Source organism: Hyaena hyaena, unplaced genomic scaffold (genome assembly GCF_003009895.1).
Source record: "Hyaena hyaena isolate Hyena2069 unplaced genomic scaffold, ASM300989v1 scaffold_493, whole genome shotgun sequence".
Lineage (NCBI taxonomy): Eukaryota > Metazoa > Chordata > Mammalia > Carnivora > Hyaenidae > Hyaena > Hyaena hyaena.
Window position 1 is genome coordinate 63,899 of NW_024081125.1, and position 25,939 is coordinate 89,837.

General features: G+C 38.0%; 1 protein-coding gene across 1 annotated transcript in view; it reads left to right on the forward strand.

Annotated features, from left to right (window-relative positions):
- Window positions 1–25,939, forward strand: part of PPP4R4 (protein phosphatase 4 regulatory subunit 4) — a 106,596-nt gene that overhangs the window by 26,014 nt on the left and 54,643 nt on the right. The window contains exon 3 of the mRNA XM_039254559.1: window positions 6,902–7,004. Within this exon, the coding sequence (XP_039110490.1) occupies window positions 6,902–7,004 (103 nt within the window). The remainder of the gene's footprint in view (window positions 1–6,901; window positions 7,005–25,939) is intronic.

A 25,939-nucleotide genomic window follows, 5' to 3' on the forward strand; every position in this document is an offset into this window, starting at 1 on the left:
CCTTCTTTCCACCTTGCATTTTTCTTTTTTAAATGTTTTTTTATTTATTTATTTATTTTTTTTTTAATTTATTTCTAGGAGAGAGAGAGAGAGACAGCATGAGCAGGTGAGGGTCAGAGAGAGAGGGAGTCACAGACTGAAACAAGCTCCAGGCTCTGAGCTGGCAGTCAGCACAGAGCCCGACGCGGGGCTCGAACCCACGAACCGCGAGATCATGACCTAAGCGAAAGTCGGACGCTTAACCGACTAAGCCACCCAGGCGCCCCCACCTTGCATTTTTCTTAAGGCATTATCTAATGTAGTCATTTACCCTTGTGCTCTTTCTAGTTTAGTGTTTTTTGAAATATTTTCTTTCATTTCTTTTCTGAGTTCTGCCACCTTATTTTGATTTTTCATAATTATGAATGCCATGTTTTTTTTTCCCCTTTCCTTATACGTTTTCTTTCTTTTTGGCTTGTGGAGAAATATAGTAGGTTATAGTCAGCTGTTTGTGGGCATGTCTGTCTCTTTTTAAAAATTTTTTTAGTGTGTGTTTATTTTTGAGAGAGAGAGACAGAACGTGAGCAGGGAGGGGCAGAGAAAGAGGGAGACACAGAATCTGAAGCAGGCTCCAGGCTCTGAGCTGTCAGCACAGAGCCTGATGTGGGGCTCGCACTCATGAACCGCGAGATCATGACCTGAACCGAAGTCAGATGTTTAACTGACTGAGCCACCCAGGTGCCCCTTTCATTGCCTTTTTTTTTTTTTTTTTTTTTGTTTATTTTTCAGAGTTGAGGGAGAGGGGTAGAGAGAGAGGGAGACAGGATTTGAAGTGGGGCTCTGTGCTGGGGGCAGAGAGACTGATGAAACTCACCAACTGTGAGATTATGACCTGAGCTGAAGTTAAGAGTTGGATGCTTGACCGACTGAGCCCCCCAGGCATCCCTCTGGGTAGTTTTTCTAATTTCAGGATTCTAGACCTCTCTTTTGTTTTTCTACCTTGTGTTCAAAATAGGATGCCTTACTTTCTGAGGTTTCTGGGCTCCATTTCTCTACATTTATTTGGACCTTGTCTTCTTCCCTTTGTGGTCTTTGTTTCTATGCTGTTGAGTCAGATTCTGTTACTTAGAAGTTTTCTTCAATGTGGGCCTTTGTTCTAGATGTTTTGAGAACTCCTTCAGGTATTATTATGGACACATCGAACCCATTAGCTACCAGAGTATTCAAGATCATTCACAGTTGTAGCTGCTTGTGTCTTGGGTTTATGTGGGAAGTCTTATCACTTGGTCATGTTGTTGTTGTGTATGGGTTTTTTATTTTACTCTCCTAGTTGCTCTGTTTCTTTTGGGGAATTCAGGAAATTTCAAAAACTATGTGTGTACTGCTGCCATCTTCCTAGATGACCTTCTATCAGTCTTTTTGTATTTATATCCTTTATTTCGTACAGATTTAATGAAGTAGTATTATTCACGTACAAAGAACTGCACATATTTAAAATGCAATCTGATGAGTTTTGACATATGTATGTGCCCATGAATCTTCACCATGATCGAGGTAATAAACCTGTCCCTCACCCTTGAAACTTTTCTCATGGCCCTCAGTAATCCCAGCTTCATTTTCCCCCCATTGTCCGAGCAATGGCTGATCTGCTTTCTGTCACTATAGTGTAATGTGCAATCCCTTTAATTTTATACAGCTAGAATCATACAGTAGCATGTGTTGTCTTTAGCATGGCTTCTTTCGTCCAGCATAAGTATTTTGAAATTCATCCGTGTTGTGCGTATCAATAGTTCATTCCTTTTTGTTGCTAATTGTATCCTGCTGTATAGATATGTCAGAATTTGGTTATCTGCCTACCCTTTTAGTGAGCATTTGGTGTTGTTTCATTCAGTTTTTGTCTGTTAGAAATAAAGCCGCGAGAAGTATTTGTGTTCAGGTGTTTCTGTGAACACATGCTTTTGTTTCTCTTGAGTGTAAATACCTAAGAGTGGAACATCAAGGTTGTTTGGTAGGCAGATGTGTGAGCTTTTAAAAGACTGTCAAACTTCTCCAAAGTAGTCGTACTGTTTCCCATTTCCATCGGTAGTAGATGAGAGTATTCCTTATCCTTGCCAATGTTTGATGTTTAGTCTTTATAAATAAACGTAGTCATTCAGGTGGATGTGCAGTGGTATCTTTTACTTAGTGATTAGTTTTATTGGGTATCTTTTTAAAAAAAATATTTATTTATTTTTGAGAGAGAGAAAGAGAGAGAATATGAGCAGGAGAGGGGCAGAGAGAGAGGGAGACACAATCTGAAGCAGGCTCCAGGCTCTGAGCTGTCAGCACAGAGCCCAGAATGGGGCTGGAACCCATGAACCATGAGATCATGACCTGAGCCGAAGTTGGATGTTTAACTGACTTAGCCACTCAGGTGCCCCTGTTGAGCACCTTTTTGATGTGTTTGTTTGCCATTTGTATATTTTCTTTGCTGAAGTTTTGAAACATTTTGTCCGTTTTTTGTTGGATGTTCTTTTTTTAATTTTTTGGGAAGTTCTTATTATTTAGTTTGAGTGCTTGTATATTCTGTATACAAGTTGTGTGTTGGAGATACATCTTGCAAATATTTTGAGCCAGCCTGTGGCTTCCCTTTTTGTTTCTCTAACAGTGCCTTTGAAAAGCAAATGTTGTCAATTTTGATGAAGTTCTTTTCGTTATTTTTTTCTTTTATAATTTATGTCTTTTGTATCCTATTTAGGAAGTATTTGTCAAACAAGGTCACTTAGATTTTCTAAGTTTTCCTAGAAGTTTTATAGTATTGGCTCTTACATTCCAGCCTATAGTCCACTTTGAGTTAATTTTTTATATATTGCTTCAGGTCGGGGAGAGATTCATTATGTTGTACATACGGCTCTCCAAGTGTTCCAACACCATTTATTGAAAAGATAATCAGTAGCCTCATTGAATTATCCTGACACCTTTGTCAAAAATCAGTTACTTATTTCTATTTGGGTCTATTTCCTGGACACTCTATTCTTTTTCATTGATCTACATGACTGTCTTTATGCCAGTGCCATACTATCTTGCTTATTGTCGCTTTATAAGTTGTAAAATAAGATAGTATTAGTTCTGCTACAATCTTGTTTGTATTCAAATTTGTTTTGATTATTCCAGATCCTTTGCATTTCTATATAAATTTAATTTTTGCTGTAGACAGTCATGTTGTCTGTGAATAAAGCCAGTTTGGCTTTTTTCTCTACAATCCCTAAGCCTTTAATTTCTTTTTATTGCTTATTGCCCCGATTCAACACAAACCTCCAACACAATGTTGAATGAAAGTAATGGTGAACATCTTTGTCTTGTTCCTGATTAGAGAGAAAGCATTCATTCTTTTTTCCATTAAGTATGATGTAAGCTGTAAATTTTTCGTAGATGCCCTTTATCTGAAGGGCATTCTTCCTTTTGTAGGAATTTTTGGTTTGCTGATACTTTTAAATCACTAATAAATGCTAGATTTGTCAGATTTCTACATCTTTTGAGATGCTCATGTGTTTAAAGAATTATGTCGTGTTGATTTTTGAAAATCAAACTTTTTATTTTGAGATAATTGCAGATTCACATACTGTAGTAAGAAATAATACAGAGATACCCATATACCCTTTACCTGGTATAGGAACATCTTGAAAAACTATAGCACAATATCACGATCGGGATATTGATATTGATACGATCAAGATAGGTAGGATTTCTATCACTGTATCGTTATGTTCATTTCCCTCCTACCATACACCCATCTTTAACCCCGGAAACCACTAATCTGGTTCTCCATTTGCATAATTCTTGTCTTTTCAAGAATTCTAATTACTTTGCCTCTCTGTATACATTTTAGAAAAATACTGCCTATGTCTCCCAAAAATCTTGTTCAGATTTTTGATATAAATTGTGTTAAACCTCTCCTTTTTTCATTTTCCAAATGGTAATGTATTTGCAATTTCAGTGTTCATATGTTGAATTTGGTCAAATGTTTCTTCTGCATTGATATGATCATGCAGATTGTTCATCTTTAACCCATTAATATGATGCGTTGCACTGATTATGAATAATGAACCAGCTGTGCATCCCTGGAGTAAAACCCATTTGATCATGGTGTATAATTTTTCCTTTTACATGTTACTGTATTTTGTTGGCTGATATTTTGTTAAGAATTTTTGAATCTGAGGGGCACCTGGTGGCTCAGTCTGTTAAGTGTCCAACTCTTTTTTTTTTTTTTAATATAATTTATTGTCAAACTGGCTAATATGCAGTGTATATATACAGTGTGCTCTTGGCTTTGGGAGTAGAGTCCTATGATTCATGGCTTACATATAACATCCAGTGCTCATCCCAACAAGTGCCCTCCTCAGTGCTCAATCACCCATTTCCCCCTCTCTGCCCCCTCCCCCCATTAACCCTCAGTTTGTTCTCTGTATTTAAGGTCTCTTATGGTTTGCCTCCCTCTCTGTTTGAAACCATTTCTTCCCTCTTCCCTTCCCCCATGGTCTCCTGTTAAGTTTCTCAAATTCCACATATGAGTGAAAACGTATGGTATCTATCTTTCTCTGCCTGACTTATTTCACTTAGGGTAATACCCTCCATTTCTATCTACATTGTTGCAAATGGCAGGATTTCATTCTTTCTCATTGACAAGTAGTATTCCATTGTGTATATGAACCACAACTTCTTTATCCATTCATCAGTTGATGGACATTTGGGTTCTTTCCATAATTTGGCTATTGTTGATAGTAAGTGTCCAACTCTTGATGTTGGCTCAGGTCATGATCTGACCACTCATGAAATCAAGCCCTGACTCAGGCTCAAGCTGACCATGAAGTCTGCTTGGGATTCTCTTTCTGTCTCTCTCTGCCCTTCCTTCTCTCATGCGCTGTCTCTTTCTCTCTTAAAATAAATAAATAAACTTAAAAGTTTTTGCATCTGAAAGAAAAAACATTAAAAAAATTAGAAAACAAAATAGAACAAAAAAACCCAACAGAGATTTATTCTCTCCTGGGTTTGGAGGCCAGAAGTCTGAAATCAGTATCACCAGGTCAAAATGAGAGTGTCCATGGAGTTCTAAAGGGGAATCCGTTGCTCAGCTCTTCCAGCTTCCGGGAGCGGGAGGATGTTGGCGTCCCCTGACCTGTGGCAGCATTGTTCCTGTCTCCACTCTGTGATCAGAATGCCTTCTCCTGTTCTGTCCTCTCTGAGTGTGTCTCTTAAGGACACTTGTTATTGGGGTTATAGCCTAGTTGGATCATCCAGGATGGTCCTTTGGTCTTAAGATCCTTTTTCAGATTAAGGTAACACAGGTTCCAGGATTCGGATGCAGACACGTCTTATGGAAGGCCACCACTCAACCCACTGGAAGCACAGTTGTTCTTTGAACAATATGGGTTTGAACTGCATGGGCCCGCCTATATGCAATTTTTTTTCTAGTAAATACCTTACAGTACTGTGAATGTGTTTTTCTCTTCCTTATGAATTTGTTAAGAATGTTTTATTTTCTCTAGCTTACTTTATTGTAAGATTCCAGTATATAATATGTATACAAACTATGTGTTAATCAATGACTTATATGTTATTGGTAAGGCTTCCAGTAAATGGTAGTTAAGTTTGGGGGAGTCAAAAGTTAGATGCAGATTTTGACTGTGCTGGGGGAGGGCAGTCCTACCCCCCATGTTGTTCAAGGGGCACCTATAGTATATGCAACTTTAATTCCCCTTTTTTGATCCTCTCATCTTGGCCTCGGTCCCCCATTTTCACTGCTTCTCATTTCCTTTTTGTTTTTGTCTTTTAAAGTATTCACTTTGAGAGTGTCAAGGATAGTGAGAGGAATGTGCCGACCTATGTTTCACTCCCATATTGCTACAGGGGAGAAACCGTTCTTCACAATGGGGCAGCCACGTGTAGAATCAGAATATGCTTCTTATTAACAGAACTTCCTGAACTTGGAAGCCAATAAATGTAATACCGTAAGAAGTCCTTTAAGAAACCATGTTATGGTCTTATATACAGATAAGCAAAAGAATTCTCTTTAAAGAGATAAGTAAAAATAATGTCAATTAAGATAAATATGGCGTCAGCAATTAACATTTAAGTTGGCATCAGGTAAGAGAAAGGGGAATTTCCATATGAGGTGATGCCACATTTACCAGCATCTTTTCAATGTTGATTTCAGGGATGCGCACACACTGCTTAGCTAATGCTTTAAAAACAAAGACTTGTCGGCACGGAAATGGTTTTTCGGAAGAATCCAAACACCTTTAACAACCTAGTTAGGTGTGTAGAGTGTCACTGAGATTGTTTCGGTAAAGCCTTAGTGACCTGATGAATGTTATATCTAAAAGGTACCATGTAAACACATCTCACTGACCTTTAAGGAAGCTGAATATATCTACCAGAAGTTTCTCGCAACTCCTGGCATCAGGCTAGTGCAACAGTAACTTCACTGTACCAGAAGAAAGTTGTGTGAATCTGCAGTAGTCTGTTTTGTTGCCATCCCTGATGCTGTTATGGTTAGTCCTTAACCATGATGAATATGTACATCTCTCTATTTTTTTAGAAAGTACAGTAAACTGGCAGATCACAGGGAAACAATGAGGTAGAATTTTAAAGTGAGTATTTAAAAATTGCCTCAAGACTTTTAGATTTAAGACGCATACGTAGAGAGAGAATCGTTTTTTTGCATAAGCCTGATTAGTGTCTTCATGCATTTGTTCTAAGATTTGCTTAATGAAATTTCAGTTCTGGTTTTATTTTTGTAACTAGATGATGTGTTTAAAGTTTAAAGCTTTGTCAAATGTCTGAGCCTTTATCAAGAAAAGCAGATTAGTCCCTGCTTTTTATGGTTGTAAACCAGGCATTTGGCTGGTAATTACAAAATTTAAATCTGTGTTTTCTTTGTAAGTGCTGGTCAAGATATCCAAGGAACAAGTGTGATTGCAAATCTTCCGTTTTTGATGCGACAGAATCCTGCTGAGACGCTTCGGAGAGTCTTGCCGAAAGTTAGAGTAAGTTGGTACAAAATAAGATTCGAATTTACCGTTTTTCCAGTAGCGTGGTTGTCATTGTCAGGAGATTTCAGAGCTTTGGATGGCTGATCTTTTGTACCTAATCGTGGGGCAGAGGACACATTAATATATACATTTTGAAGTATGATGAAAACACTTAGGGAAATTGATGAAAATGGGAAAAATCCAGTCCTTAAGTTGTAAATGTTCCTTAGTGATTTTCTCAGTGGGGACATTTTATTTAATAAAGTTAGGTTTTCAGGAGCTCAAACATATCTTAGTCTTCTGAAATCATAGCTCCCTTATTTGGTATTCTGTTGATTTAAATTTATTTTAATAGTATTTCTACAACACTGAAAATGTAATTTAATATTCCTAATCACTGCCTGGTGACTTCTGCAGAATCACCAAATAAACATTGAATTGTGGCCATCACAATTTTAGTTTTATACTTATTTAATGCTTCCTAAATTTCTTCAGAATTAAGTTTTCTTGCTTTAAACAAAAATCTTTGATCTATTAGAACATTCTTTTCTCTGATATCTATTGATTATTAATATAGAATATTAAATATTTGGTGCATAGCATTTGTTATTTATCTGTAACTGTGTGCAAAGTGTTGTTCTTATTTGTAAGAACTGGATGAACAAAACAGACAACAGCCTGTGTCCACAGGAAGCTCACCTACTCATGGGGTCAGGGAGGTGATATACCCATGGGAACTGTGTTTGCTAATAGTGACTTTTGTACACTTTGGCTTGCCGTTTGCTTATAACTTGTTTGTAATTTTTTAAATTAATTTATATGTATTTAAAATACCTCCATTATTAGTGTGTTCTTGAATTTTATTCTTAGCATATATAACATGAGACTAGTTGCTGTGCTTTAGGTCAGGGATAAAGCATTTTTACAAGGTGCCCACATTTCTATGCAGGCAATATGAATTTTATTTCCTAGTTACAGTGATGAATTGAGAAAATGCTTATTTTGGCTTTGCATGTGATTCAAAAGTGAATCAGACTTTTCCACAGCGATTTTTCCCAGAATCATGCCATAATTTCAGTGGAATTAAATCTACACCATCCTAGTTTAATTTCATATTCAATTTCAGTGACAGTAACTAACTTAAGCTTCTTAGCATGACACCTTGACGTGCCAACTAAACTATCGTAGAAGGGAACGGGTGGTTAGGTCCCCTTGACTAAGAGATTATTGTAGGTAAGTGATTTAGATTTAAAGCTAAAAATATCAAGCATCCAATACACTCTGTGTTGAGCAGGCTAAATCTGGTTCACGGACAGTATATGGAGAATCCACAGTTTCATAAACAAGAATAAAAGATGAAGGTAGAAAATAGTGACCCAAAGAGGTCTCTAAACTATTTAAAAAATGCTTTTGTTAATGAGTCCACAATAAAGTAAAGTAATAACTCCTGAACAATCTTAATTTTATGGGACTGCGTAAAGAACACTATACACTCATATATACAGTGTATTTATACAAAGAATCAAATGTATCTGCTAAAACTATATAACTGAGTTATAGAAGATATGATTATTATAAGCTTTTAAGGTAATTGAAGTTAATCCATAATATAGAAGGTTAGCTAAATAAATGGATATAAAGAAAATGTATACTAATGAATATGTACTAAGAAAGCCTTTATTTAGTGCTGAAAGATTTTATTTCTTTTTTTAAAAAATGTTTATTTTTTTGAGGGTGGGTGGGGTGGGGCAGAAAGAGTGTGTGTGTGAGAGAGAGAGGGAGAGAGGGAGAGAATCCCAAGCAGGCTCTGCGTTGTCAGTGTGGAGCCCAATGTGGGGCTAAGTCTCATGACTGTTAGATCATGACCTGAGCTGGAATCAAGAGCTGGATGCTTAACTGACTGAGCCACGCAGGCACCCCTTCACTCATTTCTTTAGTTAATCAACAGAGTCCATTTATTTAGGACTCTCATTTATCCTGTTTTGTCCTAAAAAAGATACCGAAAGGGTGGTAGACAGTCCCAGAGTAGACTCTATATCAGAAAGGCCTAAAGCCTCTGGAGAACAATTAAAGAATAATCATAGGAGACTATTTAAGAGTGTGATCCTGTCTTTATGTAAAAAGAGTGAAGAATTACACACATTGGACTTTAGGAGAGCAATAATAATGACATTTGGGTTTAATATATAACGCAGGCAGCTAAACATTGATGTAGCGCCCTTTCACATTACTTGTATCTGCAGTATATTACATGCAAATCATTTTTAAATCACCGCACTCAGATACTGTTAAGATTTATTGGTCCTCATAATTAACACCTTCTTCACTTCTGCCTTGCTTCTGTGAGTGGTTACATTCAGTGGTCAAACTGGGACAAAAAACACACATTATCACTTATTTCTCTTTTGCCATAGCCATATTTCCTTACTTTATTTTATTTAAAAAAACAAAAAAGCAGTCTTGTATCCCAAAGTGAGCATTTAGTAATAACGGCACTGTCATTCTCTCCTGAGTATCTACTGAGTATTTCCCGTGTGCCAGGCACTGTTCTAAGCTCCGAGAAAATGGAGGGGAACGAAACAGAGAACTCGCCCTCAAGGAGGTTATAGTCCAGAGTGGGGGAAGCAGACATGAAACAAGTAAGTGACTATGAAGAACTAGGTAAAGGGACAGGATTACCTGCTGTGCTTTGGGAGGTCAAGGAAAGCCTCTTTGAGGAGCTGAAAGCCAAAGGAATTGGAGCAAGCAGCCATTTGAAGAGGCAGGAATGAGTGGTCCAGGCAGAAGAGGCGGCAGATAGCCCTAAGATGAAAGAGCTGGTTGGAACTGGGAGAGACACATGCGGCTGGAAGGTAGTGGGTGAGGGTGGGGTGTAACTTGAAAAGAGGTTAAGAGAGATGGTCAGTGACAGAGCACACAAGAGATGTTCTTCCTTAGGACAGTGGAAAGCCATTGAGCAGAGCGGTGGCTTCTCCCATTTTCGTTTCACAGTGATCATTTTGATAATTGTGTGGAGAGTGGCTTGGCACGGGAGAATGAGGAAGGTATAGCCGTGGTCCTCATGATAGGTGAAGGTGGCTTGGATTAGGCCAGGCAGCTGGGACAGAGGAGGGTAGTGGCTGTGTTTGAGACGCAACTGTTGAGGTAAAAGGAGCAGAATTTCCCAAGAAATTGGATGTGGGAAGTGAGAGACGCCTTCCGGATTTCTGGCTTGTGTGTGGTTCTGCTGGTTTTGCCTATCTCGGTTGGTCATTTATTAAATATGGGGAAACATCATTTGCAATCTTACTAATATTAGTCTTCTCTGAATGCTTTACTTTTAGAGAATTTAAAGATAAGAACAATAAATATTCTATGTAAGAAACTAATCATTCTGAAGATTATTAGCCCGTTTGTAACAACAGTATAAACAGCTTTTAGAGTTCACCCTTTACCTTATCTTTACCATAAAGAGCATCAGATAAAGTGATGATGATTTTTCTGGTCTTATTTATTATAAAATTTTAGCAATGATCTTTTTTACTTGTTTGTTGTTGTATTGCATTTACATTTCATCCTTACAATAATACATTAAATGAAAAATGGTTTTTAAAATAGGTTGCTCTTTTCACTGTCTTAGAGGTGAAGGAGGGTTAAAAATGGCAGAAATAGAATCAGGATTAGAATTTAGCTGACTCATAGTGTTTTTAGAATTCACTTTGTAAATTTTATCTAAAGCGTACAGCAACTGATAATGCTATTAGATCATTCACCTCAAAGTTAAATTTACTTATTCATTTATTATTGTTTTTAAGTTTATTTTGGGGGCTCCTGGGTGGCTCAGTCGGTTAAGCGTCCGACTTCGGCTCAGGTCATGATCTCACGGTTTGTGGGTTTGAGCCCCGCGTCGGGCTCTGTGCTGACAGTCAGCTCAGAGCCTGGAGCCTGTTTCAGATTCTGTGTCTCCCTCTCTCTCTGACCCTTCCCTGCTCACGCTCTCTCTCTCAGAAATAAATAAAATATTAAATTTTTTTTGAAGTTTATTTTGAGAGAGACTGAGATAGCATGAGTGGGGGAGGAGCAGAGAGAGGGAGAGAGAGAATCCTGAGCAGGCTCCCCACTGTCAGTGCAGAGCTGGATGCGGGGCTCAAACCCACAGAGCTGGGGGGGGGATCATGATCTGAGCTGAATCCAACCGAGAAACCGAGAGTCAGATGCTTAACTGACTGAGTCACCCCTAAGGATAAATTTAAATAAGAATCCAGAAAGAAAAACATTTTGACCTCCAATTTAAATTTCCTAGATTGTTACATTCATGTTATACAACTTAATTCCTAGAGTATCTTTTGAAAACCAGTAATTTTTGTCTCTGGTCTTTATTAAGTTTTTTCCACAGTAAATTGGGATCTTAGATGTTAGATTTCAGTATTTGACCTGAACTTTGGTTATCTAGAAGTGAAAGAATTTAATTGTCAGGATAAATTTCTAAAATACTACAGTCCTTTATAAAATTTAAAGTGGTAGTAATATACATGGAGTAATTACTAGTGACTCCTTTTATTATGAACTGTAAAAAATGTCTCTGCCTGTTGAGTTATTGAATTCTTTTGTTTTTCCACTCATTTGGGGACCCAAAAATCTACTGCGTAAAATTATATATTAGAAAATGTGCAATATCGAGAACGGATAAAAATAAGCATAGCTGACATTTGTTGAAGTCTTACCATGTGTCAGGCATGTACTCTGTCAGATACTTCATACATTTTTAGGGTTTTTTTTTTTTATTGCTTATAACAATTCTGTAAGAGGATATTAACACTTGATAGAGGAGGAAACAGCTTAGTTGACTAACTTGCCAAAGGTCATAGAGTGAGCAAGTGACATAATTGGGTTTGAACAGGAAGTCTGGCTGCTGAGTCCTCCCTCGTAACTATTATACGGCCTCTTCATTAGCTGATCATGACTACAACAGGCATATAACATATAATTTTACTTCTCAAGCCTCCATCATCTCTCATCTGGTTACACATCAGCCTCCTTGCTGGACCTATTGTTTCTACTTGCCTCTTCCCCCCCCCAACTCAGACATTGAGGTTATTTATGTATTTATAGTAGGAACAATCTACAATTTTTTTGACAAACTTATATATAAAGTGTACCAGTGTAATTTCATATATGTGTGCATTGTGAAATGATTACCACAATCAAGTTAATTAATACATCCATCATCTCACATAGTTATTTTTTTTCTTCAGAGAGATCTTTTCAAAGCATCAATCATATCTTCTTGCAAAAAAATTGCTTAAGTGGTGTGGTAGGCAGAATATAGCCTCCCAAAGAGATCAGGCCCTAATCTCTGGGACCTGTAAATGTTCTCTTATTTGGGAAAAAGAGTTTTTGCAGATGTAGTTAAGGATCTTGAGATGGGGAAATTATCCTGGATTGTCTGGGTAGGTCCTCATGTCATCACATGTATCCTTATAAGAGGAAAGGGGAGGTAGATTTGACCCAGACAGATGGGAGAAGGCCATGTAAAGAAGGAGGCGGAGACTGGAGGGATGTGGCCACAAGTCAAAGAATACCAGCATCTACTAGAAGCTGGAAGAGGCAAGGAATGGATTCTACCCTAGTGCCTCCAGAAGGAGCATGGCCTTGCCAGCATTTTGATTTTGGTTAAATAGTACTGAGATAGGACCTTTGGCCCTCAGAACTGTGAGAGGATATGTTTCTGATGTTTTAAGCCACCCAGTTTGTTGTAATTTATTACAGCAGCCACAAGAAACTAATAAAAGTTACTTATCACTTCTGGTAGAATAAAGCTCCATACCATGCCATGAAATGACTCCGTCTGGCTTTCTGAACTCATAACCTACCATTCTTTTCTCATTCCTCCTATAAGGGTGGACTCTTTGACAGTCTGATTTATCATGGTAACCCCAGAACTTACAACAGTGCTTGGCAAATAATAGGCACTCAAGAGAGATTTAAAAATGAATATTGATGGAACTTAATATTCTGAGACAGTAGGCACCTGCCTGAAAGACCAGTGATTCATTGGCCTGATCCACTGATGGTGTTCTTGGATGAGATGTAAAAACAGGCTGTCAGTGGAGTGGTGTGATGGTGATTTATGGTCCTGGAGAGAGCTTTGTTGGGGGAGTGGGAGAGGGATGCATAGTAATGAAAGGATAAAAGAGACATAATCAATCAGTATGAAATTGAGTCATTTGAGATGAGCAGATGTGGTCTACCAGCCTGATTCTGAAAAGATTCAGTAGTTTTATTTTACATGACATTATTTTCATTAATGGAAATAATAGAAAGATACAAGTTTCTGCCAATGCAATTAGAGTATTTTATATCTACTGAATATAGGTAGGTTAAAAATTCTTTTTAATGTTTATTTTTTAGAGAGAGAGAGAGAGAGTGAGCAAGGGTGGGAGGGGCAGAGAGAGGGAGACACAGAATCTCAAGCAGGCTCCAGACTCTGAGCTGTCAGCACAGAGCTTGACGTGGGACTCGAGCTCATGAACCATGAGATCATGACTTGAGCCGAAGTCAGATGCTTAACCGACTGAGCCACACAGGTGCCCCTGAATATAGGTAGATTAAAAAAAAAAAAAAAAGATTTCATTTTCAAATTTTTAAAGAACCCTTTTTTGTGTAAATATAGACATATGTAAATGAAAAGTTTAGTTTTAATTACTTTTAAAGTTATATTTTAAGTGGTACAGATGTGTGGGTAACCAATGATAATAGAAGGAACACATTCTGTGGGCCAGCCACTGTGTTTAATATTTCAGACACATCCTTTTAAGTGTCTTATAACAACTCTACATGATATATTTATTCTCATTTCATAGTTGAGAAAATCCAGGCTTAAAAACCTCATTTGACTATGAATATTTTGTTGGGAATTTTCTAGGAAGCATGAAATTATATAACTTATTTGTACAGTTTACCAAGAAAAAGAGAGAGTCTTAACCAAAGGTATCAAAGAGGATATAAACAGGTGATAAAAATTACTTTTTTCTTTCATTTGTAGCTCAAAAGTAAAAGTACATGCTTCCTCACTGTAGGTGATGTTTTCTGAGACAAGTTAAAAGTTACTTCCTAAGAAAAGCAAAAGGCTTTTGTGAAAGCAACACATTTATAAATAATAAGCAGAACATAGTGTTCCAGATACCATACAGGTCATAAAAAGCCTACAGTTAATACTCTATTGGCAGGCTAAGTATTTATGGACACTCTAATGTGAAGAAAGAAAATGAAATAATTTGTATAATGTAAGCTGATGGAAAACGACCCATTAGGGTTAGAATTGACCTTAGTAGGAGGTTTTATGGGCTAGGAAGCATAAAATTATATAACATTTTTTCTAGGTTCAATTAAAAAAAGGGAAAGAAACAAATAGAGGCAGTATTAACTAAAGGGATTAGGGAACATGAACATGATACAAATGACTCTTTTCTTCTGTGTTCGTAGTACAAAACTAAAACTACATTGACCCGTATGCATTTTGAAAATAATGTTTATGTTATGTCTTTTTATCTACTGATGCTTAAGGACAAAGTAGATTAACATCATTAATTATTTCACAGTAATTAAATTCAGTGGACACATTTACTGAGTATATAGCTTTTCTGGGCACATATAAAATGGTATATGAGCTAATATTCCTAATACCTGAAAGTATTCCCTTTCAGTGAATCTTGTTGGAGACCAGTGTTGTCACATGTGCTTCTCAGTCATTCATTTGTTATTTTTACCCTGTCTACCATAAAAATGAACCAGAACTTTTGAAATTCTTAACTAGAAGATCCTTAATGTCTGTGATAGTGCAACCACTGTTACTACTTGGATATTGTTTCTGACTTCAGGCATTTGAGTGATAGGAAGGATCATTTGTAAATATTTGTATTTACAATCCTTGCAAAATTATAAAACAAGGGAGGTATTTCCATAGTATATGGTAATAAAGGTCTGCCATCTTTGATTTAAAACTTTAAGGTTTAAGTAACCTTTTGGCAGTCATGAACCAAATATCCTAGAAATCTCTCAAATCAGAACGTCTAGAAACTCTAGATAAGTACAGCAAGCATTCTGTTAAATGTTTAGGTAAGCTTCTAAGAGAGGAAGGACCACTCAGGGTTCAAACACAGAGGCTGTCAGTTCCACTTGTACTTAGGGTGGAAGTGTGCAAGAAGGCATCACTCCTGTCCACCAGCAATAGGTTAGTCAAAGAGTCATTCCGTCACCAATTCTCTTGAGCCTGTTGAAAGGGGTCACAAAGCAACCAAGAAAGCTGAATTCAGAAGAGCGACAGCCCCTTTGAGAAAAGATGGAACGCAGGGACACTGACTTTTGACAGAGTATAGAAGAAGGACCACCACATAAGGTTGTTAGGAAAAAATCAGCTGAAGTTGTGACAGTTTTGAAAGGCTGAGTGTGGGTAGCATATCAATTTAGATAACTTGGAGCTCTTGACCCAAGGCAACTTTGCACCCACTTGCAGGCTGTCTTCACAAGCCTTTTTGCCTTAGGGGTCAGGGCAGGAGATTGGAGAGACTGTCCCTTGCTGATGCAAGAGTGGTGGTGAATGGCTGCTGCTTGGGGATGGGAACATAACACTGCGCATTTCCTCAGGCTGTTGGCGTGGACACACTGGGAATTTCAGCAGAGAGATGGAAGCTATAAAATGATCAACTGAAAATGTTAGAAATAAAAAGGATGGGGTACCTGGCTGGCTTAGTTGGTGGAGCACGTGACTCTTGATCTCAAGGTTGTGAGTTTGAGCCCCAGGTTGGGTGTAGAGATTACTTAAAATAAAATATTTATTTTTTAAAAAACGATGGAATCAGAGATGAAACATTCCTTTGATGGATTTATCAGCGGTTTGGACACAGATGGGGAAAGAATCACTCATTGAATTTGAAGGTAGAAATTATCCAAACTGAAACATAAGGATACAACCAAGTGAAAAGATAGGAGAGAGCATCAAATGGCTTTGAAACAATGTCAAGTGATCCAATGTATATGCAATTGGAATTTCAGAATGAGAAAAGAAGAAATATTTGAGGAAATAATGGTCAAGACTTTTCTGAAGTTAATAACAAACCAAAGATCCAAAAGCCCAGAGGACCTGAAGCTGGATAAACACACACCACCACCACCACCACCACCACCACCACCACCACCACCACCAGGCACATTATGATCAAACTACTGAAAATTAAAAATAGACAATTTTGGGAGCAGCCAGAGATGAAAGAAATATATACAAACAGAAGAACAAAGGTGAGAATAAAGCAGAATTCTGGTCAGAAATAGTGCAGATTAGGGGACAATGGAATGTTACAAGTACTAAAAACAAGAAAAACAATGTAAGAAATCTGTACCCAGTGAAAATATCTTTCAAGGATAAAAGCAAAATACTATTTTCTTTAGACAAAGAGAAATTGAGAGGATTCTTTGTACTGGACTTATTCTATAAGAAATGCTGAGGGAGAAATTTTAGGCAAAAATGATGTGATAAGAGATGGGCATTGGATTTACATGAAGAAATAGAGTACCAAAAATGGTAAAAATTAGAGTAAATGTAAGTGAAATAACAATTCCACACAACTTCATCCAGAAAAATAGAGGAAGTAAGAACAAGTCATCTTATGAGGCCAACATCAGCCTGATACCCAAGTGAGATAATAGACATTACAAAAACAAACAACTGGAGATGCCTATCCCTCATGAGCTTACCTGCAAACATCTTCTGAAAAGCAGTAAATCAAATTCAGCAACATATAAAAAAAAGTTTATTTCAGGAATTTAGAGTTTGTTCAGAATTCAAAAGTGAATCCATGTGAGTTATCCTATCAATAAACTAAAAGAAAAAAAAATACTAGCTTTCAATTATCTCAGTAGATTTAGGAAAATATTTGACAAAATCTTAACAGTTGTTCTGAAGAACAAAAAAACAAAACTTAGCAAATGAGGGATAGAGAAGAGCTTCCTTTAAAAAACCTATATGTAACACTATATTTAAAGGTGAAAGACGGAATGTATTCCCCTAAGTTAAGGAACAAGCCAAGAGTGTCAACTTGTACTACCTTGTTTATTATACTGGACGTTTTAGCCAATGCAGTATGGCAACAAAATTAATGAAAGGCATTCACTTGCAGAGAAAGAAGTAATTGTGGTCTTATTAGTTGATTGATTGTCAGATAACATTATTATCTAAGCTGGAATCTACAAAAGAAAAATAGTAGAACTACTAAGTGAATATAGAAAGGTTGGAGGATATATCATTATACAAATCAATTGTATTTCTGTACTAGCAGTAAACAATTGGACATTGAAGTTTTTCTTAAACTATCACAGTAGCATTGAAGTATGTATGTAATACTTGGGGATCAATCTGATAAATGATACGTAAGGTCTGTATACTGGAAACTGTAGAACATTGCTGAGAGAAATAATATGAGAACTAAGTGAATGGAAAGGTATAAGGTATACCATGTTCATGGATCAGAAGACTGCATACTGTTACGATGTCCGTTCTTCCCATATCAATCTGTATATTTAATGTAAAATAATAAAAATTCCGCCATGTTAGGTGTTTGTTTTTATTCATTTATTTTTGGTAGGAAATGACCAGCTAATTCTAAGATTCATACAAAAATACAAAAGACCAAAAATAGCCAAAACAACTTGAAAAAGAAAAGCAAAGTTGGAGGACATTTTGCTACCTGATCTTGAGACCTAATACAAAGCTGCAACAATTAGGACTATGTCATAGTTATATAAAGACAAATCAATGGGATATATACAGAGGAAAAATAACTCCCTTATATATATTGCTGGTTGATTTCAGTGCAAGAGTGGAGGCAGTTCTGTGTAGAGAGGATAGTCTTTTCAACAAATGGTACTGGGTTAATTGGGGAAAAAGTCCATATCTTATACCATACACAAAAATTAACTCAAACTAGATTGTAAACCTGTTAAAAACTAAAATTATAAAACTTCTAGAAGAAAATGAGAAAAACTTTGTGATGTTGGGTTAGTCAGAGGTTTCTTACATTTGACACCAAGGCATGATCCATAGAAGAAAAAATCGATGTTTGGCCTCATGAAAATTTTAAGCTTCAGCTCTTCAGAAGATATTGTTAGAGAATGAAAAGAGAAGACCTAGAATGAGAGGAAATACTCGTGGATCACATATGTGATAAAGGACATGCGTTGAGAATACATAAACAGCTCTCCAAACTCAAGAATAAGGGACATTTTTTTTTAAGGAATGGGCAAAAATTTGAACAGGTACTTCGCTAAAGAAGATTTGTGGATGGCCAGTATGCATAAGAAAAGGTGCTTAGTATCATTAGTCATTAGATACATGCAAATAAGGCCATATCCTTGTCAGAATATTTGCACTAAAAAACCCTGACCATTATCTTTTCAGACATTTTTCTAATGTGCTTCTTCCTAATCCTCTCTGTTTTTCTTCTAGGACTCTAATTTGACATATATTAGACCTTTCGATGTCTTGTCTTCTATGTCTTTTCCCTTCTTTTCTCTTTGTGACTCATTCTGAGTGATTTATTCTGTTATGGTCTACCAGTTCATTTGAGTCTAATCTTGACAGGACCAAGAGTCTGGAGTTTTCTCTTGTCCAGCAAGAGAGCAAATGCAGTATTGAATATGAGAGAGGCTAATATCCGGGAGGAGACAAGAGCTCCAAACAGGGGTTTCCTCTCTGTATTTATTGAGCTCTCAGGATCTTACATATGTGGTGAGTGTGAAGAAAACAAGATCTTACACATGTGGTGAACGTGGAGAAAACAATCAGGCAGTAATCATTCGCTTGTGTAAGAAGCAGAGGGTGTTGGGGGGGGCAAGTGGAGTTTGTGATCAAAGCACAATAGTATATTGGTGCTAAATGGAAAGTAATTTCCTGCAGGTGATATAACAAGTTACTCATGACCCCATTATAACCTTGCTAAGTAACCTTGGACACTTTCGCCTGGTGGTGGCAGCTTTCCGCCCTAAGCTTTCTTAACCTATTTCCCCACATAATCTGATTTTGATTATCATACTTTTCTGGTCTAGAATTTCCAATTAGCTCTTTTTAAAAATTTACCACATCACCTTGAACCTTGTATGCGTCAGATCACACCAATATCTGGAGCACTTTTTGGTGCATTTCTGTTTTATGTTGCTTCTGCTGGCTCTCAGTCATATTTTCTTATCTCTTCGTGTGCCTGCATATTATTGATCATATGTTTGACCTTGTATTTGATAAATTATTTGTAGAAATAGATTGAGCCCAAGGGTGGTATCTTCCTCTAGAAAGGAATATGTTTTCTTCTGGGAGCCACTTAACTGCACTGGCAGTAAAGTCTCAGTTAATCTGGTTTCAGGTACTGGATGATATGAAGCTGGGTTGCTCCTCTTGCAAAAGCCAGCTGGCTTCAGGATCACCCTTATCCTATCCCAAGGGTCTTACTGGGGCCTCTACAAGACTCTCAGAAAAGTCACTTAAGCTGTCAGCCTCTCAGGAGGCTTTTCTAGAATTAGCAAATGGCCTCAGAGGAAAAACAGGCCCCAGATTACATGCTTACCTTTCTGGAATGCCATGGTCTCTTAGATCTTGGATGGGTAATTAATCTAGTAATGAGTAATATAGGATGCGGATGGGCAGTTATTTAGTTCTGGAATGGGTAGCCTTGTTAGTTTCCATATGCCCTTATGCAGATGATTTTTGTATTTTGTCCGGTTTTGTAAATTATCCCCATGAGGAGAGCTGATTAGAATGATCTAACCTGCCATTACTGAGAAAGGAAGTCCCTTTCCTTTTATTTTATTCTTCTTGATTTAATCTTGGAATGATATTAACCCAAAATGTTTGTTTGTGTACCTGCATATACCCCTTCACCACGACCTACCATCACCCTTACCCCACATAAAACAATTGATTGATTTCCAATTATGTATTAGGAATAATTTAACACTTTAAGTGAAATATTCTGCCAAAACATTTGTGATGGATATCCTTTTTTAAACTTTGAGTTCTTCAACCCCCTTTATTTTGTTGGGGTAAAATTATGTTTACTGTGGTACATCGCCACTTTTGGTCTGTGTCATGTGTGGGCCATTGCATCTACACCCAAGTCTTTGTATATTATCTGTATAAATTGCATCCATGCTATATACATTCTTTCATTTATAGCATACCCTTTCAGAGCATCAGACCTGTATGTGCATTTTCCTGTTTGTAACCTCTACCCGGATGCCTCAAAGGCCTCTCAAAGTTGACAAGTCCAAAGCTCAGTCCAACTATTTCCCCTCAACGCCTCAGGTTCCTCAGCGTCCCCTGTCCTGATGTGTACCACTGGCATCCACCTGGTTTTCAAGGCAGGGTTTTGGGAGTTCTCCTTGATGCCATCTCTTCTTTTACTACTCACCTATGCATCCTGTTTGTTATGTCCTAAGTTGTTTTTTGAATCCACCCACCTGTCTCCAACCATACCCCCTCCACACTAGTCTCAGCTACTGTGAGGGTTTGCTCATAATAGCTTTCTAAGTGTGATCCTTTCCCACTGCCTCCCTCCCCTTCCACCCCACCTCTCTACTTTCTGATTCATTTTCATCTTAGCGGTCAGCATGCTATTTCAAAGCATTTAAGACCACCATTTGAGTATTCTCTTGCTGAATGCATCTAAAGCCCTTCAGAATCGGGGCTCTTTCTGTTTCCCCAGCCTCGGCCCCTCCTCTCGCTATGTGCTCTGATCTCACTGATCTTTCAGTCCCCGAATCCACCGTGATCCTTCCCGTTTCCCAGTGCCAGGAGCGCTTGCTCTCTTACTCTTCTTGCTTTCCTACCTGTCTTTAGCTTTCATCTTGTTATCTCTTTGTCTTCACACGGGCCGGGTGTCACTTTTCTGGGCTCCCCTCTCCTCAGAAGAGATCAGGTCCCCTGCCAGGTGTTCTTAATGCCACCTGCGTTACTCATCCTTGGCTCTTATTACAGTTTTAGCTGTGGTATTAAACGGTGCCCTGCTTGTCCTGCTCATTGTTCAGGCTCTAGAACCTGGCACAGCCTTGAATGTAACTGAACATTTGTTGAATGTTTAAATGTATAGAAGCCACAGGGGGCCCTCAAAGTTAGGGAACAACGTTTGACTTTTCTCCAGGACACTGGGTATGATGCTTAAGAAGTAGTTGTGAATGAAATTAAAATCATATTATCAAAATTAGATCTTCATTGGGCTGCCTTAGAGAAAGATTAGAAGGGACTAGATTAGGACAGACTGACTAGAAAGGAAGCCCAATTTCCATTTGCTTACAGACGTTTGCCATACTTTCCAAGGCTGCTTGCCTTTCCAAGAAAACAGTGTATCATTTTACCAAAACCTGTTCAGCTAGTTAAATACAGCCACAGTGGATCATTTGATATGGTTACTTACAGTACTGTATCCAGCCAATAGATATTTCTTTGATAAGCATATCTTTTCTTTGTATTGTTCTGTAGCTTTTTATTTACATTCTAGGCCTAAATCGTGAGATTACATGACTCTAACATATTCTGTGTAAAAACGACTGGGCAGAGTAGTCCAATTGGAAGTTCAATTTCGAAGCCATTGTCCCGAAATACAGTTCTTTGTTTGGCATTGTCATGATTTCCCATGGAAGGACACTTCATTGCACATCCTACGGTAGTGATGGCTAGTTACTACTGGTATTTCCTTTATGGAAAGAGATCTTTGGGATATTGCTATGTGTACCTCCTCATGAACCTTGCTAATCACTGAAACACAGATTTAAAGAAAGATAAAAGATATCCCTTTTGTTCCTGTCCCTGTCTCCACTTTATTTCCCCCCTTTCCCTCTCAGATTTTGACTTTCAGGATTCCCAACTAGTTCTCCTCACCCTTTATTTTAGTGTAGAGCCTGGCAGTCAGCGATAGGGAAAACAAATGAGGTGTAGTGAATTGTTAAAGATACCTGAGTTGGTATGTTCTAGTTATTCACATTTAACTCCATTTGAAAGTCTTATAAATATTACCATTTTATAGTGAGAAGAGCCGCTCACTGTTATTGTTAGTCACTAAAAATTCTCACAGTTATGACCCTCAAAACCCCAGATATTTTATGTGTCCTAGGTCTTCAGTGTTTTAATATTTAAATCCCTATTATTTATCTTCAAAATAATCCTTGACATTCTCTCTAAAAATAGACGAAGATACCTTGTAATTTCAGTTCTCCTTTACCGTTAGCCAGCACCATATGTTTACCAGCTGAATTCAGTAAGTTTAGTTTCCAAATGTGTGAATCCAAAATATTTTGTTCTTCGGAATAAGCCAACGATTTGCGTAATGCCTCTCTGTGTTGTATATTTTAAAGAGAAATATCTTTTGATGTATACAATGTGGGTTTATTGGAGACAGAGCAGTTTCCCTCTAGGCAAGGACCGTAAGATGTTGTTGTACAAAACGCTTCCTCATACTGTTCATGCTAACAAAAGAGAGAGCTAAAGTCCATGCTAACTTAAACAGAAAAGTGTCTAGTACATTTTCCTTCCTTGAGTGGGAATAGGTTTTTAAACTTGGAAATGTACCATTCATTTATAAAATGTCTCATTTCATTTTTGAGGAATTCAAGTTGGAATGCCAGCCGTACAGTAGTATGTAAGAGGAACGTTACTGGCATTAAGGCATGCACTTAAGCAATAGAGGAATTTACTTTTCAGTGTCTTCCAAGGTCCATGAGGATGCACACTTACTTACCCAGAGAGTATGGATCTCACTATGTTTGTCCAGAGGGTGTGACTCTGTGGAGAACACTGACTGGTAAGTATCCGACACTTCTTGTATTATGTTTCAGAAAAATATGTTTAGAAGTCAATTTGGTTTTTTAGCAGTGATAAAATCTCTTAGTCTGTGCTGGTTTCTTAACAGTGGACAGTCCCAGATGTTGAAGTCAGCAGGACAAGAGAAAAACCCAAATCTCGATAAGACTTGAGGATTTTTCGAAAATTAAATGCAAAATAGTTGGGGCAAATGTTGCTGCGGGAGTCAAGACTAAGTAAGACAGTAAGAAGAAATGAAGGCGGAGAGCTTCCTTTGCATAAAGTTTGCATACGTACAAAACCCAAGACTAATGACTCTAAGAGGGGGCGGAATTACATCTCTTGGAACTTAAGATAGGAGACTCGTGAACCGGAATGTGCACTGTGGCCCTCGCAGTATATTTTAATATTTCCTTGCAAAGTACTTTCTGTTTCTAAATAAAAGCTGTGCGTTCTGAAACCTGTAAGTGATATGTATACTGGCCACATCAGATCCTTTAAGAGTGTTTCCCAAATCCAAGACGGTTAGCGTGGAACACGTGTTTGTTTTGGAGACAGTAAAATGAGGGGATACGGGAGGGCTGATTTCAGAGCCCAGTCACTGCTTTTGCTTTACGCCTTATCACTCCTTCTCTTATTCTTTCAGCCAGGCACTCTAAAGATGTAATTGACTATTGGTTGAAAAAAACGTGTAAAATAACATTTGTGTGTGTGGTACAAAAGTTTGAATGTGCCATAGGTTTTCTGGGAATTAACCATACCGTTTAAACGCTTGCCGCAGTAAAGCCGCTTCCAGATTTCCCACACTATCACGGGAAGGTTCGGGATTGATCTGAGCCACACCTCAGTGAATGGGGAATGGAGGCGTAGAATCCATCCGGAAGAATGGATTACTTAGCTTGGCATCAGGCGGGCCAGGAAGGGTTAAGACTTAGAGGTGCCAGTCCCTGGCTTGCTGGCCTTCAGCAGGATGTTTGACGACTCCGAGTCTGTTTCTTTTGCTGTAGAATGACATGTTCCCTCCCAGAACGATGCCTGGCCGTGGTCGCACCATGTGAACCGAGAAGCCTGGGCATTTGGTCTGCATCATGGTTGCTGAGATGCTGGCGGAGAAGATGGCAGGAACGTCTCCTTATTGACATGATAGAGGATTGAGAATGCGTGTCTGGTGATCTGTTTTTGCTTTGCCTCGGGTCTGATCCTGCCAATCCCTTATCTTTAGGACTCACCCCAAAATCCCTTGAAGTCATCTTTTAGGGGCTGTGGAAAATGTATGTGAAAGGAGAGAGTGTCAAGAGCACAAAGTTTAGGTGAAAGGGTGACAGATACTCAGTGATCTGGCAGTTACTTCCCATATCTAACCTGCTGTGTGCCAGGAGGTGGGGTGCAGTGGTGAGCGCAACAGCCAGAAACTCTTGCAGCCCTGCTGCTCGTGTTCGGGTGTGGGAGATGGACCGTAGGCATATGAGCATGTTGGACAGTGGAGATAATATACCTGTGATAGAAAGGAGATGATGAGAGCTTGAGCTGGGAAGTGGCTTTCAGTATAAAATCGGGTCTCCAGGGAGGAGCTCCTTGGAAAGGTGATACTTGAATAGAGACTTGGGAGAGATCAGGGAGCCAGTCATGTAGAAATCTGGAAAAAGCGGGAAGTAGAAACTGATCTGGGAAGTTATTGAAAGGACTGACTTTTGCTTTGAGTGGGATGGAGAGCCATTGGAGAGTGTGAGCTGAAAAGTGACTTGATCGGACTTCTGTTTGATAAGAATCTCTCAGGAGACTGTATAGAGACTAGACAGTAGAGGGGCAATTCTGGCATCAGGGACTAGTTAGCAGGTTCCTGGGGTAATTCAAGCCGAAGGTGATGGTGGCAAGTGGTCAGACTCTGTATCAGCATTGGTCGGCCATCTGTGGTGCGTGAGGAACCTAGAGGGGCTAAAGGCTGGCCCCAGAGCTTTTGGCTGGTGACCAGAAAGGCAGAGTTGTCAGTCACTATTTGTGGAGGTAAAGATGGGAAGAGGAACAGGTTTTGGGGAGAGATCAGTTGAGGTTGTGGACCAGATGAGATTCCTATCAGATAGCCTCACATAGAGGAGACTGGGCATTATTTTAAGGCCCAGTTTGCACAAGTTGGTAAGTTATACAAGCTCTGTTTAAATGATTTAAATTTCTGAGAAGGTGATACTATAATTCATGTTTTATAGATTAGTAAATAATACAGAAAGATTAATTTTCTTAAAGTCACAGATATGAAACTTCGTTGTTCATATTTGTTCCACATTATTCTACAAACTTTACTATGTTAGTTTTAAAGTAGGCATTTAAGGGAAATTCTCATAGTTGACATAACTGATTAAGCAGCAAAGTAATGCTTTTAGCTAACACACACACACGTACACACTCTCTCTCTCCCTCTCCCCCTCTCTCTCTCTCTCTCTCTCTCTCTTTCTCTCTTTCTCTTTCTCTCTCTCCCAGAGAAGTAGAGGCAATATCTCTGATGAGGTTTAAATGAAAGTTTTTTTTTCTTTTTTAACTTTTTGATGTGTTGAAAACTAGTATCTCACGTAGTCTTTAACTTTGAACATACGTTAGAATTTTTTTAAATGAATGGCTGTGGATATAATTAATTTTTAGAAATATTCTTATATTTAAAAAATTCCTTCTTTTAAAAACAGTTTACTTCATGGTAATTGATGTTCTTGTCAGTTATTTAAAGGGGAAAACACATTTGCACAATCTAAGTGTATTCCTTTTTTTATACTACAATGCGTAATGTTTATGTTTTGAAGCAGAAATATAAGTCATGAAAACCTTTGATGTTATTATTTCTAGGTATGATGGCAGACTGTACAATGCAATGTAAAAATAGAAATTGAAATCTATCAAACATCCCTATTCTATTATTTAAATGTTTATATATATATTTATAATTTTCATTTAAAAAAAAAGCAATGGAATGTGATCTTACTTTTTAAGTTCCTAATGCATTTAAACTTTTTGGTGGTCTAATGAGTTAAACAGTAAGGAGCAGATAGTTTTCTTAAAGTAATAAGAGGAAAGGCATATCCTTAAAGGTCGTCTATAGTTATCTTGTGGAATATGACTATGTTTGATTTCTCTGACCTTGGATTTT